This window comes from Hippoglossus stenolepis, chromosome 4, assembly GCF_022539355.2.
Source record: "Hippoglossus stenolepis isolate QCI-W04-F060 chromosome 4, HSTE1.2, whole genome shotgun sequence".
Classification (NCBI taxonomy): Eukaryota; Metazoa; Chordata; class Actinopteri; order Pleuronectiformes; family Pleuronectidae; genus Hippoglossus; species Hippoglossus stenolepis.
The window spans coordinates 21,187,947-21,200,938 of NC_061486.1; the positions used below are offsets into that span (position 1 = coordinate 21,187,947).

At 39.0% G+C, this 12,992-nt stretch overlaps 1 protein-coding gene across 1 annotated transcript; it reads right to left on the minus strand.

Annotated features, from left to right (window-relative positions):
• Positions 1–1,333: 1,333 nt before the first annotated feature.
• On the minus strand, positions 1,334–10,889 carry arcn1b (archain 1b). The gene is made up of 10 exons (XM_035154635.2): positions 10,689–10,889; positions 9,168–9,431; positions 6,357–6,536; positions 5,917–6,122; positions 5,615–5,776; positions 5,190–5,355; positions 4,861–5,008; positions 4,444–4,552; positions 3,817–4,021; positions 1,334–3,016 (listed from the first exon to the last, which is right to left on the minus strand). The coding sequence occupies exons 1-10, from the start codon at positions 10,689–10,691 to the stop codon at positions 2,927–2,929; spliced, it is 1,533 nt and encodes a 510-aa protein (XP_035010526.1). The 5' UTR covers positions 10,692–10,889; the 3' UTR covers positions 1,334–2,926.
• Between the last annotated feature and the right edge of the window lie 2,103 nt (positions 10,890–12,992).

The window sequence follows — 12,992 nt, forward strand, 5'->3', positions numbered from 1 at the left end:
TAGCATCTGGCAAAATTTGTGTTTTGGATCATTAAAGGGATAGTTCACTGAAAAATTTAAATTCCCTCAGAAGTATACTTTGTAGCAGCAGAATCCGATTGAAGTCAATGGGGACCTAGACTTCAGACCTAATAAAACAGAAAAACCATAACATGCCTCAATACTGCTTGTGTGGTGTCATCCAAGTGTCCTCAAGGCCCGACGTTCATATTCGACTCGAAACGAGTTCATTTACACTGTGTTATAAGCCTAGGTTTGGAAGGGGAGTGTGAGGTGAGAGGTATTCAACTGCAACATGCAACTTCACCACTAGATGTCACTAAATTCTACACACTGAACTTTTTTTTTTTTTTAACTTTGTTTATTGGTTTTCACATTTAGAAGCAATAACAGTCATTCATCCAATAATTGTGATTATTGTTGCTAGCTAACAACAAACAGACGAACAAGCAAACAAAATGTCTGCTGTGGAAAAGACCTGTGGAGAGCAGACATGAGTCATGGATGTAGAGTTCCACCTGCGGCTCACAGCTCCATGTTTGGTCTGGACTCTGTCACCCTCCAAGGATGAATCATTGTGAGGGATTACAAGTGACTGTGATCAGTCATCACAGAGACACAACACATTTTAACTGAGTTAATCCAGAAAATGTCTCAAGAAATAACAGGCATTACTTATCCTGGTGGCTCTTTTAGCAAGATACTACACAACTGTACAGTGTAGATCACCTCCGATATATCATATAGATGTTTTCTTTTGTTTTATTTCAATGTGGTTATTTGCTGCGTCTGCTTAGTTTTTAGATTCTAGTGTTATGTTATATATATATATATAAATATATATATATATAATGTACTAATGTATGTGTAATGGATGTTTCTGGTAAGTTTGGTTTTAATCTATTTGATGCTATAAAAACAAGGTAAAATTGGCTGATTGAGTGCGTGCATCAAAAGGACCTCGATACCACAGCTCCATTCCCCATCACTTACTGCAGATTCTCAAATGACATCATCAGCACAAGATGGCAGCATTTGTATGCAGGATATTTTTGCTTAATTTCTGGAAATTGGGAGGAAGTTGAGATGCATCGACAATCATAACATACATACTATGCTTCAGACACTTGTAAATAGACTACATGACTCTGTACTTGCAGGGAGTAAGATTGTCAAGAGATGCCCAGAGTCAGGGAGATCCACATCTTCTGCACTTAAATAAAACAGCCTTTATGATTGTTCATTTTGATTGATAGTTAGATAAGTTCCTAATTAAGATAAGCTATTTAAGTTACCAACACCCCCCCCACCCCGGGGCAAAAAAAAGTCAGACTTACATTTTCAATAATACATTTTATTCCATTAAAGATTCTTTTTTCTAATTGTACACTGGAATGTTAAGATTCCCCTTCAGTATTATAGTTAAAAATGCTCAAAATAGCCATTTTCAACCCCACATCCACACAGCCACTGTCAAATTGTAATTTGGGAAGTACAAATGAAAAAGAAAAGGAAAAGAAACCAAGATGAAAAACATTGTTTTGAATAATATTGATGTACAGTGAGAATGTAAGTAAAGGATGACTGGGTGGATGGTCAGAGGTTGTCGGCAGCAGACTTCACTGCGAGGGCTCCAGTAGTCTCTCTGCTTACCTCGAACCTGTGGGGCTGAATATCAGGCTGACAGTCTGATCCCTGCTCTCCTGGTGTGCACGGATTTCTACCATCAAAACAACTCAGACCCACTCCCACCCCAGATCAACAACGCCTTGTGGGGTGTCAGATGTAAGATTAGTTGCTTGTGTGTTGTTTCTGGGCTGTGTTCAAAGAACTTTTCATTCCGACGTATGTAAGGGCTGATTAGTGGACTTAAATGGAGCAGAATGAAACATGGCCACGTTTCCTTCTGACAAAGTGAGGAGTGGTTGCGCTCATGTTACAAAAAAGTCAGAACATTCAATTAATGCGAAAGTCCAATATATTTACTGGTAATTCACTTTGCCCTGCAGCTGAGGCTCCCTTACAAAGTCCTGCTCTTCACTGTCAAATTTCAATATCCAAATTAATGATAAACATTGACAAATTATACAGCAAACAGTAAAAAATATCAAAGTTAAAAATAAAAGGACAATTTTGCTGATGATACCACAGACAGTACATAAAGGATGTTTAGCACTAAGCCATATTTTGCTTTTCAGCGAAGAACCAATGTGTTACCTCCCTACAAAAACTGAAAAATCAAACTTCTCACAAGAAAGAAAAACAAAAAAATTGGCAGTCAGATCATTAGAGCAAATCACAATAGTTTAACAATTAAAGAGCAACAGGCTTATAATGATTGAGACAGCTACAATGCTGCAGTTACTATGGATAACAGAAAGCAAGAACCCCATTTAAGATTTGATGAACCATTGCAATGTGAGTGAGAAGGAGAAAGTTTGTGGAGGATGATCAACTACCAGCTCTTTCTGTTGGAGAATGATACAGTGGCCTCAGGTCCGTGGTCTCCCTCTCTCTCTCTCTCTCTCTCTCTCTCTACCACATGGCAGACTGATGACGAGATGGCCACTGCTGTCCCCCCAGTCATCCTCTACTTGTCTAAAGTTGTCTTTACTGCTCTGGTTGGCAAACACAACAGCATCAGTGTAGTTTTCTTTTTTTGTGTGGGCTTGATGGTTTTACCTGTTCAATTAACTCTATATATAGATGATCCTCTCTCATACAAACATATAAATACACCACCGCTGCTCTGCTCCACCACAGGAAGAGGCCTCGACCGGAGGGCTGATGTCGTCCTGTCGATGTACACAGTCTTTGAAATAGTATACAGGGTGGGCAGGCAAGAAATCTTCAATCTTTCTCTGTAGCATAGAACTTTTTTGTTGGTGATTTTTTTTTTTTTTGATTTTGTCGATTTCTGAATATTTTACAGGATTTCGTATTTGTCGACAACAAAGGAGGTTTCTGAAGAAAATCTAGTGGAGCTGTCGCCATCTACTTGAGTCACTTTGGTAACCTGTGAAAAAAAAGGAAGTCAATTAAGAAGTTTATCATCAATGAGCACAATCAGCAGTGACTACAACTGTTTTACTGCATATTAATACACTATCTATTCATAATGTTAACATTAGGCAAAACATTTTTAGGACTGTATTACCACTTACTTTGAGTTGAAGTGAAAGTTTGTACCAAATTTGCAGACATTCCCCCAAGAACATATCAAAAATAAACATACTTTGTGAGGCCACTGTGACCTTGACCTTTGACCTTGGGCTAACAATATGAAATCCAAGCTCAAGTGGATGTTTGTACCAAATTTGAGAAAATTCCCTCAGGGCATTCTTGAGATATCGCGTTCAAGGGAATGGGATGTACGTCCGTAAGGACAACCCAAAGACGTAATGCCTCCGGCCACTGGCTGTCGCCAGGACAGGGGCATAAACGGCAGTTATAGTGAGTTTGAATGGGGCATTTTTTTGCCACGAAGGTGCCAAAAGGAACTTTTTTTTTTACACAGTGAAACAAAGAAAAAAAATTGTCATGCCATATGCATTAATTTTTGCTTAACATTTTCAAAAATGTTCATCAGGTGCCTTAAGGGTTAACCAACAGCTGAAATCATTTTAGGGTCAAACACATTCAGGTTCAGACTTTTGGAGTCTAAATTGCAAACGTTTGAGATCTCAACTCAGTTAAAACTCTCTTCGGCACCAGCACTCACACGATAGAAACATTCATGAAGACATTGGTGAAGAAAAGATTGCCACCAAACACACAGAAACTCCTGACAGGTAACATGTCTGATCAGTAACCCACCTGGATGTCACAGTAGTTGCGCTTGGACACAAAGGACACGTTGACAGGAAAGAAGTCATTGGGCTGTCCGGCGATGCTGAACTCCAGGCTACCGGTCTTGTTGTTGGAATCAATGACAGGTAGGCACCACTCAAGGATGTTTCGCCTGCTGTCATGTTTGTACTCGCCGTCCAAATCACCAATAACTGGAGCTCCCACCCCAGACCTGCAGAGGAACAGACATTTTTAATTGAAAATGCATCTAAATAAGACAAGGTATCCCAAAAACATTTCTCTATGGATCTTTGTTATGGATGCATTATTTTTTCCCTATGAAAACGTAAAAATCCATAAAACTAAATGAGAAAAGAAAATCATTTTCTAGTCTTTGTGGTTTTGTATTCAAAATCAACTAATTGCAGCCAGATACGATTAAGTTTACAAACCCACACACTGACAGATTGAAGAGTGAATTCTAATAATAACTAGATTCTTAAATCCTATGAACTGCTAGGTATCATTTTATTGTTGTAACAGATCACAGAGTATAAAATGTAAGAACAACAATTACAGCTACTTTTAATGCATCAACAACCCATCAGCCAAAGTCAGTGGGAGCGTATACATTTGTTTAGTGGATGTACTTACGGTACAGGGATGCTGATGACCACGTCATTGAGCTCGAGACTCTCCTCCTGCAGCTCGTACTCAATGTTGACATCACAGCCAGTAGCACTCTCTGAAGGCCAGCAGTTTACTGTGAGAGAAATACGAAGAGGGTGAGACGGCAGCAGGAGACTGTTCAGTTATACTACATTTGTTGTGGCAGTATCAAATCCCCTGTAGTGAACTGTGGCCATCAGGGCAAACAGAGGATGTTGTGCAGCAGTAGAGTTATTGAGGTTAGTTTATGATGATATTGGCCATCCAAATACATGTGTGAACTGTGTAAAGGTGTCACAGTACATGTGCAGCATAGTGCTCAGATTATCTACTGAAATAAATAGTGGCATCATTTAAACTTTACTCCTTAAGTCCCCAGATAAAGCACATGTTAGAACGTACTGGTTAGAGGTATGAGGGCCTCGTCTGTGGTCTGTAGTCTCCACTTAAGCACGCCAACATCGTTGTTGAGAGGGAAGGACTTCTCTGGATTTTTCAGGCCAATCACAGACTCCGCTGTAAACAACTTCTTGTCCACATTGGGATGTGTCTGAGTAGAGAAGATAGAGAAACAAGGTTATCACCCAGAAGTCATGTGATCCACTGTATGTACACCAGACATAATAGTGGCTGTTAGTACTGAACTGATGACGGCAATAGTAACAGGTATTTCAAAAAGTAACTTCCAACATCCTTGTTTTCCAGTCACAATATGATTTGTGTTGACCTACTTGCAGCTGCAACCCTTTGTTGTCATTATTATTGAGGATGAGGCGAATGCGTCCATTCTTGTCATCCGTGACTCGGAGCGTCACCATGCCCAGCAACTCCATGTTCTGTAGGCCACCGTCACGACCACAAGTCAGCGAGATCTTCTCCTCCACACGCAGATGTACACTAGGGTAAAAACACATTCAAACTGTGAGCTGCATGGTCAGATATTCATTAATACAGTTTAGCAGGATCATAATATACAACAAAACCATTACAGTGATCTTACATAATTAAAACAATCCTAAGTATCTTTTTTATTTTCATTTATGTTAAATAATAGACAGGATATACACTGTGAAGCCCCCTTAATTTAAGTCAGGTCAGGAAGTATTGATTTCAAAGATATCAGAAGATTCATATACAGGCCCTGTTGTGTTTGTACCTCTCCACATTGACTGGCGGAGGAAGAACCTTAGATACATCTGAGCCTCTCTTTCCTGTGCTGGGCATGATGGTTTCACCCTCAGACTTCAGCTTGTCAACAAAGTTGTCCACCTCTTTCCCTTTAGCGCCCAGTTTCAGAGCCTTACTGGGTCCACTTGATCTGAAGAAAAAAAAAAAAAAAGGCTTCATAAGTTTTTGCCAAACTACAAAGTTTGTCCAGAAAAATACATGTCAATTGTAATGCAAACCAAAACAATGACAAAAAAACAATGTTCATTTGTGTACTTCTCCCAGCTGTACCTGGCTGTACTGGGTGTGATCTTGGGTTTCTCCGGCTCGACGATGGTGTCTGTGATGATGGACCCTGAGGAGATACTGGTCATGCCAGCGCTGCCGAAGCCGCCGAAAGCAGGCACCTTCTTTCCGGAGCGCTCAGCATCCCTTCTAGCCTGCTGCAGCTCCTTGGCCTTCCTCCTCATCTCTGCCTTGGCCTCTCTTTCTTGGGTCTGTGTAGTATGGTCAGGCATAAGTTGTTATAACAACAGAGAGACACCCGTTCGCTTTCACTGATGTTTACAGTACTCTTGTATGTGATAAATACATAAAATTGCCCAAAAGTATAAAATTGTTAACTATATTTATGCTTGCAAATGCACATAATTAAATTTTTTTGTATTATCCCCTGAGGACGTCACTTTAATGACACAATTGCGAATCGTGAATCTTATTTTATCTCTCACCTCTCTGACAGCACGGAACACCTTCTCCTCATGGGAGTCCATCTCTGTGAAGGTGCGGATCTGAGCCAGGTTGACGTTCTCTCTGTAGCCTAATGCCACAATCTCATCGAAGGCAAAGATCAGGTCAAAACAGTGCTCTGATATTTCACTCTCCTCCAGCACACGACAGTATTCTGGGATCTGAAAAGGTGGGGGGAAAAGAGATTGATATCAACAAGTTGAATCAGAAAAAACATTTTAACACTGCAGTGAGGAAGAGATAGTACTTTTAGAATTACTTAAAGAAAACATATTTCTTTATGACGCTAAAAGCTTGACTGCCCTACAACCACTGTCCTTCTGGATTTGGAATAAGAAGTTAACAAAAATAATGTATGGAAGATGATAGATGTCAGATACATAGACTTTTTAAATAACATAAAGACAAGTATCAGATACACGGCAGACACCCAATATTTAAGGATCAGGACATTCAGAGGAATAATTTTAATCTGGGAGAAAAAGATTACTGTAGAATGATAACATGAAATAACTAACTTGGTTGTTAGTGATCAGTGAGTCCCAGAATACACACACAGCACACTCTCATGTGGTTTCCTGTGGACAGCCCACCAGCCAACAAGGTCTAATCTAGGTTCGCTTACCAGAAATGTTGTACAGCCGCTGTTGTGTACACACTGTTCAACATTCTATCTCTCTCATTTCAAATTCACTCACTATGCTCCATGCATGGTCCATGTCTCAGCTCTATTCTTAACTAATATGAACAGACATTCTGTACGATTATATATATATATATATATGCATCCACTGGAATTGCACACTAGCTGACATGAGCAGTCCATATCCAGACATTAACAAGCTGGTAAGTTTTTATCTTATGTTGGTTAATGTAATCTTTACATTTATCATTTCAACAAACCCAATTGGCCTTAACTAATACTTAAAGCAAACTCCTCGTCACTGAAGTCACAAAGAAACAAGTTGAACAAGATGTTCAAAAAAACACTGTAAATATTCACCATAGTGTCAGTGTTCTACTGGCTAACAAGTCAACAATAGAGAATAATCCATGCACATTAAATGTATTTAACATTTACAAACTGCAACTTTAAAACCAAAGATACTTTGAAAGTTTTATGTTGTTTCAGAAATATTTAATTTAGTTACTAACATGAATAATGTTATGTGTAGGGAATGACCATAGTGGTTTATTTCCTTTTCAGCAGTAATTAGCTGTATGAGCCTGAATGGGTCCCTACCCACTTACTAGAGTCCCTAGTAAATCCACAGCTAATTACCGCCACCTACTGACATTAAATCTCATGAGCTAAACAAGCAGTGCAACAAAAGATGACAAAGAAATGAATAGGGTGCTCAAAAGCTGGCCCTAACCTCCTAAAGTAAAAAAATTACATAAACCCATTATAGCAATAGTGAACTTTAATCTGTAAACTCCTCCTTTACTTATGAACTACTTTTTTACATTTTGGATTGTAATCTAAGTCTATTCATTTAAAAGGATAAATAAAGTGAGAACATATTGAAATGAACATCAACAACAGTTGGGCAGCTTGACCAATACATATCAGCTATTAGTGGTGAGTCATTTTATTTTGCTGATTTAATGGTCTGTCTTCTTGAGATTTCAAATCTGTAATTAATTAACCTGTGGAGCACAATTCAAAGTGTGGCCTTTGGTGGTGCCTGCTGGCTCACCCTTTGCTGTGTCTTCACCCATTCTCTCTACCCATTACACATCAAACTTGTGCGCTTTGGCAGTGAAAAGTTGGGCCTCACACCCAGCACAACAGCCTGTTAATGTGGGCCCATCCACTAAGTCATCTGTGCCCATCCTGGACAAGCCTCCATCCCCGAAGCCAGAGTCAGAATAGCTCACCTAAATAACTGATGCAGATGATAACCTCACTGGGGGTTGCATTCATGCTGGTAAGACTACCCATGTGTTTTCTTCTCAGGCTCATATCACAGGCAGCAGCGCCACGTGATCTAAGTGCCAGATCTAAGTGCCAGACCTCTAAGACTGGAGGCAACCTCTGGAGAAAGAAGGGAACCCAATATTCATGTCTGAAAACAGCTTGTGTGGCTGTGCACCCTGATCTTAACATGCGTTACCACCACCCATCTTTCATTTGGATGCTGCAAGTGGAGAGGTCCTTCATCTGATCTTCAAATTCAATGTATTTCAAATAGTGTCAGACATTTGTTGTTGTTCAGCCTCAAGCTTTTAGCTTATCAAAGATCACACACCTGCACTAATCTACAAGCAATCACTAGGTGTTGGACTGAGCAGGTAAAAAATATGAACTTCTTGCTCAAAACATCTACCCAGTCTCAACTGTGTCACATTTCCTGTGCTACCAACATTTTTATCAGAAAATGAAAGAGGAAGGCGGTGCACAAGAGTTTGCTGTTACACTGCAGACATAAATTCAGGTTGTCACAAGACAACTAGTTGGACCAAATTAGTAAACTTAACAGATTTACAGGATGTAAATGTTGATCAACTGATATACAAAAAGAATAAATTAAAATAATTTTTGGACAAGTATCCTTGCGAGTCAAGCAGTATGGGAAAACATGATCAAAACTACAAGTGAAATTAGGATTAGAAAAAAATTATCCTCAATTTTTTTGTTTATGCACTTAGATTAAATGATTACAGCAGCAGACTGTAATCCATTTTACGTTCAGGTTTCAAATGTAGATAATGTTAAATATCTATAATCTGTTGGATATATATCTGACAGATGTGGCAGAAATATGCAGGAAGACGCCATTATTTCTTACCACGCGGGAGAAGAGTCTGAGCGTCTCCAAGTCCTCAAGGATGTTGCTGTTCTTGGTGGTGATGAGGACCATGTAGAGTTTCTCAAGAGGCTGATACACATAGCGAACACTGTCTGTTTCCACAAAGGTGTGCTGTTTGCCCGTGTTCATCAGTTTGGGGAATGCAGCCAGGAGACCCTCTATACGAGTCCGGGTCATTTCCACAAACTGCCGCGATACAATGGCCTTGCCGGCCTTGGTGCACACCGCCGCTGCCAACAGCACCTGCAGGTGATGAGAAATCATGATTACTTTGTCTACAGACCTTAAGTTAAAAAAATAAAAACATATTGGACAGTCACAGTGTGAGAGTACAAATGAGACAAATGTTCATTGTATGCACCTATATACCAAGGCAAATTCCAGGTAGGTGTAACCCTACTTGGCAATAAATACTTTCTGATTCTGAGACCAAACGGCAGAAGTGAACTATATGTCTACAGGAACTTAATAATAAAGGTGATGAATCATCATTTTACCTCAACTCCGGATGCCACAAACGTTTGTTGTTTCAGGTGAGAGAAAGTGTGGCCAAATTATGTTGTATATGTTTGTTGTGTGCATTTTGTGAAATTGAGAATAAGGTTCACATCTTGCTCTATTGTGCTGTCAACAAGACATAAGGGACGGTCTTTTGAGCTAACATCCTCTATTTATGTCAAATTATTCTGGCTCGGGGAGGACACTTTTTAAAAGCAGATCTTGGTGAAAAAAAACAATCATGGCAAGAAAGTTATGAACCCATGAGGGTTGGGCACTCTGTGTGCAACACACAAAATAACATTACAACTAACATTACAACTAAAGTAGATGAGAATGAAGACTATGGAAGAAGATGGCAGATCCACTATGAGCAAAGACAACGTGAATGTCTGTAACATGTAACAGCGATCCAGCAGCCGTAAGGTCGTTTTTAAGTTGTGTTAATGTCTGACTAGTCGTAAAACCCATTTTGCATCACCACAGTCTTGAATGGTGGTTGGTGCATTAATTCCACGTTGACAATGGCTGAAGCTGGGAATGACAGACACCGAGTGCACTGTATCTCAACTTGATATAAACGAGCAACAACTGTAATAATACAAGTGATGGTAATAATTATGCCAGCATACACTTGTCTCTGGTTTACTGCAGCACGGTGTAGACTGGCTGGGGACAGTCTGGCAGGTTTAGCCCGGATCCGGCTAATGACAGGAGCTAACCTCAGCGCTAGCTTGTAGCGCTAGTTAACGTCAGCCGTATCAGCACATTCAGTGTCGTCCATTCACTACACGTTCAGCTGGGTAATGAAACGACGGTTCGTTTGTCTCACTTTAGCCTGTACGTAGTGACTTGAACCTGTCAACCCGACGGAGTGAAGCGTTTGTATTTCTCCTCCTCGAGAAGCTAGCTAACTGAGACCCAACTAGCGTTAGCTTCTTGCCAGGTTAGCCAATGTTATGATAATTGCAAGGCCCGATAACAGGCAGGGAAATAACTCACCATTTTGGTCCCTCGCTATGGTAGGACGGTCTTCAGTCTCTCGCGTGTCTCGCTTTGAGGGGATTTCTTATCACTCTGGAATAACAAGGAGCGATTGTGCAGCTGACTTCTCGTTGTGTGGTTGTTAGCTAGCTAGCGTCAATATGGAAGCAGCACAGAGCCACGTCTCCACCGGAAGAGCAGCGTTAGATCAGCCCACTGTGGAAACCAGTGACGTGGGCCCCAAACTGTTGTTGCATAAATAACTTACTAGTGCGACTTCCACGGGCGGTTCTTCTTCACACTGTTCAGATTTCCAACATGGTTCTAAATACTGTCCATCTTCATCTCTTTCCTTTGTGATGTAAATATGAAACATGTCAATAAAAACATGTAAAATACCATCACGTTTAGAATCAAACACAGGTTGTGTGTGTGTCTATGGGTAATAATAATAACAACAACAACAACGATGATAATAATAATAATAATAATAATTTGATAATAACTTGATAATAATAACTTGATAATAGTAATATATAATAACTCGATAATAATGATAAACACAAATGAAGAACTGAAGGCAAACATTTGACAAGAATTAAAAGGTCACATGACAGTATGGCGGAAATATAAGAGTGAAAATGCAACAGATGCGAAAAGAGTAAAGTGAAACAAAAATATATGTGTGTGTGTGTGTTATGCAACATGAAAACATCAGGTTCATAGAGATAGGTTTACTTGAGCTTTGAACATCATGCAGATTTACAACTCAATTGAAGTCAGTGTTGACATGACATTTCAGAATGTGCCTTTTAAAAAAATGACTTCTCCTTGATTGACAGCCACTTGGATTTTCACATTTTTTCGAACATGAAATGAAGAATTGTAAATGCCCAGTCAGTAATGTACTACTTGAGGTTCATCATCGTACAGGAAACTGTGGACTGCTAGTAATCAAATAATACACACAATTAATACAGTAGTTAAAAGTGACATACAGCATATTATATGTAAAGTAAAAGACACGGTAACACAGCATAAACTGTTTCTGTATGTTAAACAATCATAATAAAATACATTTTAAAAAGTCAAAACCTCAGAAAAGAACTACTCTGACTATTGAGCAAGCTCTTTTATTGCTCTATGTACTCAATGATCAAGCTTTCAGTTCAGAGAGAACACTAATCCTGTTGTTTCTTTGTTCCTTGTGGTCTAATGTGATCTTGCCTTGCCTTTGGTACAGTGTTCCAACTGGTTTGTGGCACTAAAGCACCATATCAAGTGACACAAGGGCCTTCAGGTGGGTGTTGCCCTTTATATACAGTCTATGGTGTTGTCATAAACTTCATAGGGTTGCAGTAGCTTTTCTTGGTCACCAGATGTCACCATTTCAACTGTGTATGAAAAGAAGACGAAGAACCACACTGCCAGCCCAATTCAATTGGAGAATTAACCAGTGGTGGGATGTAACGACATACATCTACTTTGTTAATGCACTTTAGTACATTTTTCATGTATCTGTATTTTGATTAAGTACATTTATTTTCAGGTACTTTTACTCCACCTCACGTATGAGAAAATATCTGTACCTTCTACTACATGACATTTTTACAATGTACTGTGTTACACGTTCTCATTGTTGAAGAAAGTGGATTCTGAAGACTCAACGATAATGATGTAGTAGCATTAGTAGCATTAGAGAATAGGAGACACTGTGAGTATTTTACTTATAATACTTTAAGTATATTTAAAAAGAGAATCCTTACTTACTTGAACACAAGAAAAATGAATGTGGTGCTTTTAGTTTTACTATTTGTACTTTAACCAAAGTAAACTATTTGAGTGTTTCCTCCACCATCCAACATTTATATTATGGAAGTAAATCAGTCTCATCAGAGTTTGAAATTTTAAAGCCTTTGAATTTCTAGCACTGAATTTTTTTTACATTGAAATTATGCATTTGTATATTTTTGACACTGAATTAAAAATTTGTCTTTCTTCCCTTTTATTTGTCAATGTTATAAATTCAGAATCAAAAATTTGAGTTTAAAAATTCAAAGTATATATGTTCAACTGCTAAAATCCAATTGCGATAATTCAGATGCTAAATTTCTGTTGCATTTTAGCATTTTATACATGGATGCAGATATTTAAAAGTAAATTCCCATATAATCAGATGGAAGAATGAACTCAAGACATTTTCAAAAGTTCTTCAGTACTTGACAGACAAAACTGCCCTGAAACATCTTTCTTTAATGGACTTGTTATTGCTGCTTGAATCTATTTGTTCTATTTTTGTTTCACGTCTGATGTATTATTTTG